Below are 1,516 nucleotides of genomic sequence, written 5' to 3' on the forward strand. Positions count from 1 at the left end.
GCGGTGATGATGATGTAAGTGACGTTGTTGCATTTTAATGTTTTAGAAGTCTAGCCCACAAGACGCGCAGACGCTGCGTTATTCATTCAAAATATTAGAGAAATATAAAAACTCAATGTGTAGAAGATCTTGATTAGGTTAAAACCGAAACCAAGCCATTCACACAGAATGCATATTCAGGGCATTTCTTAGACGGACAAATTATGATTGCTCACACAAGAGATGTATAGAAAGCCATGCAAAGTTAAAACAGTTTAAACTTTTAGAAAACACGTCAAATAAATTGGGTTAATTTAAAAATACAGTGGTTAAATTTAAACGTCTTTTTTTCTATTGCTCTTTGTTTTAAAAAAGGGTTATAAAAAATGTCAATTATCGATACCGAACGATAGGAAACATTATATCGTTGATACATTTTTTAGCTATATCGCCCAGCCCTACTACTAACTAAGACATAGTTATATAAATAAAAAATTTCATCATTATTCAACATTATTCAAGCATGCAAATACTTGCAGCAATCTGACCTGTGATGGGTTTGGGTGAGTCTGGTCAAACTCTTCTATCCTGTGACTGGCCTCAGCGAGAGCTGCTCTGTGTGCTGGATCCCACAGCTTCTCCTTACGCTCTTTCTGAATCACCAGACATGGAATCATTATGTATAAACAAGCCAAAACATGCACTTGTATGAAGCTGACATGTGCACACCAGCAGCACTACCAAATCATCATGTGTTACCTGTATTCTCTCTTTAAGAGCTTTAGGGAAAAAATCATAACCGTTCTTTATTCCAATGTGATACTTCCCAGATGGATTCACCCAAGCATCAGGAATCTGAAGAGAAACAGGAAACCTTTAGTGTTACTGAAACGCTACAGTGTGGTTATTAAAATAATATTGAGGAGTGAATCTCACACAGCCTGTTCGAGAACATGGTTGACTCAAATTTTACCCCAACATTCAAAAAATATATTTTTATAACATTTTTTTAATTATTTAATAATAAATATTTTGTTTGTAAAAAGTAACATATATAACTAGAGGCAAAGTAGATGCATTTAATAAGATATTGACCCCCTTTATGTTAACAGACAGATAAAGTGGAACGTTAAATACAGACTGTGAATCAATCCCTGATGTCATTTTCCTTTATTTTCTGTTATTATTTTTATGTTCTGTTATTGTGTGTGTGTGTATATATGTATATATGTATATATATATATATATATATATGTATATATGTATACATATATATATGTGTATATAAGTTCACTGACAAGCTACGCAATATCGTGTTCATTATCGCAGACGAATCGCATGCGATAATGAACGAGATATAGCTTCTCAGATGCGCATGACAATCACATGCGATCTATCGTGCAGCCCTAAAAAATAAATAAATAAAAAAAATAAAAATAAAATAAAAAATTATATATATATATATATACATATATACAGTGGGTACGGAAAGTATTCAGACCCCCTTAAATTTTTCACTCTTTGTTATATTGCAGCC

At 32.7% G+C, this 1,516-nt stretch overlaps 1 protein-coding gene across 3 annotated transcripts in view; it reads right to left on the minus strand.

Annotated features, from left to right (window-relative positions):
* Positions 1 to 1,516, minus strand: part of tpp2 (tripeptidyl peptidase 2) — a 33,322-nt gene that overhangs the window by 29,739 nt on the left and 2,067 nt on the right. For all 3 annotated transcript variants that reach the window (XM_016456864.1, XM_016456863.1, XM_016456862.1), the window contains exons 3-4: positions 739 to 834; positions 528 to 632 (exon numbers count right to left, since the gene is read on the minus strand). In XM_016456864.1, coding sequence (XP_016312350.1) covers positions 528 to 632; positions 739 to 834 — 201 coding nt within the window. The remainder of the gene's footprint in view (positions 1 to 527; positions 633 to 738; positions 835 to 1,516) is intronic.

The sequence above is a fragment of the Sinocyclocheilus anshuiensis genome, unplaced genomic scaffold, assembly GCF_001515605.1.
Source record: "Sinocyclocheilus anshuiensis isolate Anshui unplaced genomic scaffold, SAMN03320099.WGS_v1.1 scaffold856, whole genome shotgun sequence".
In the NCBI taxonomy this organism is placed as follows: Eukaryota; Metazoa; Chordata; class Actinopteri; order Cypriniformes; family Cyprinidae; genus Sinocyclocheilus; species Sinocyclocheilus anshuiensis.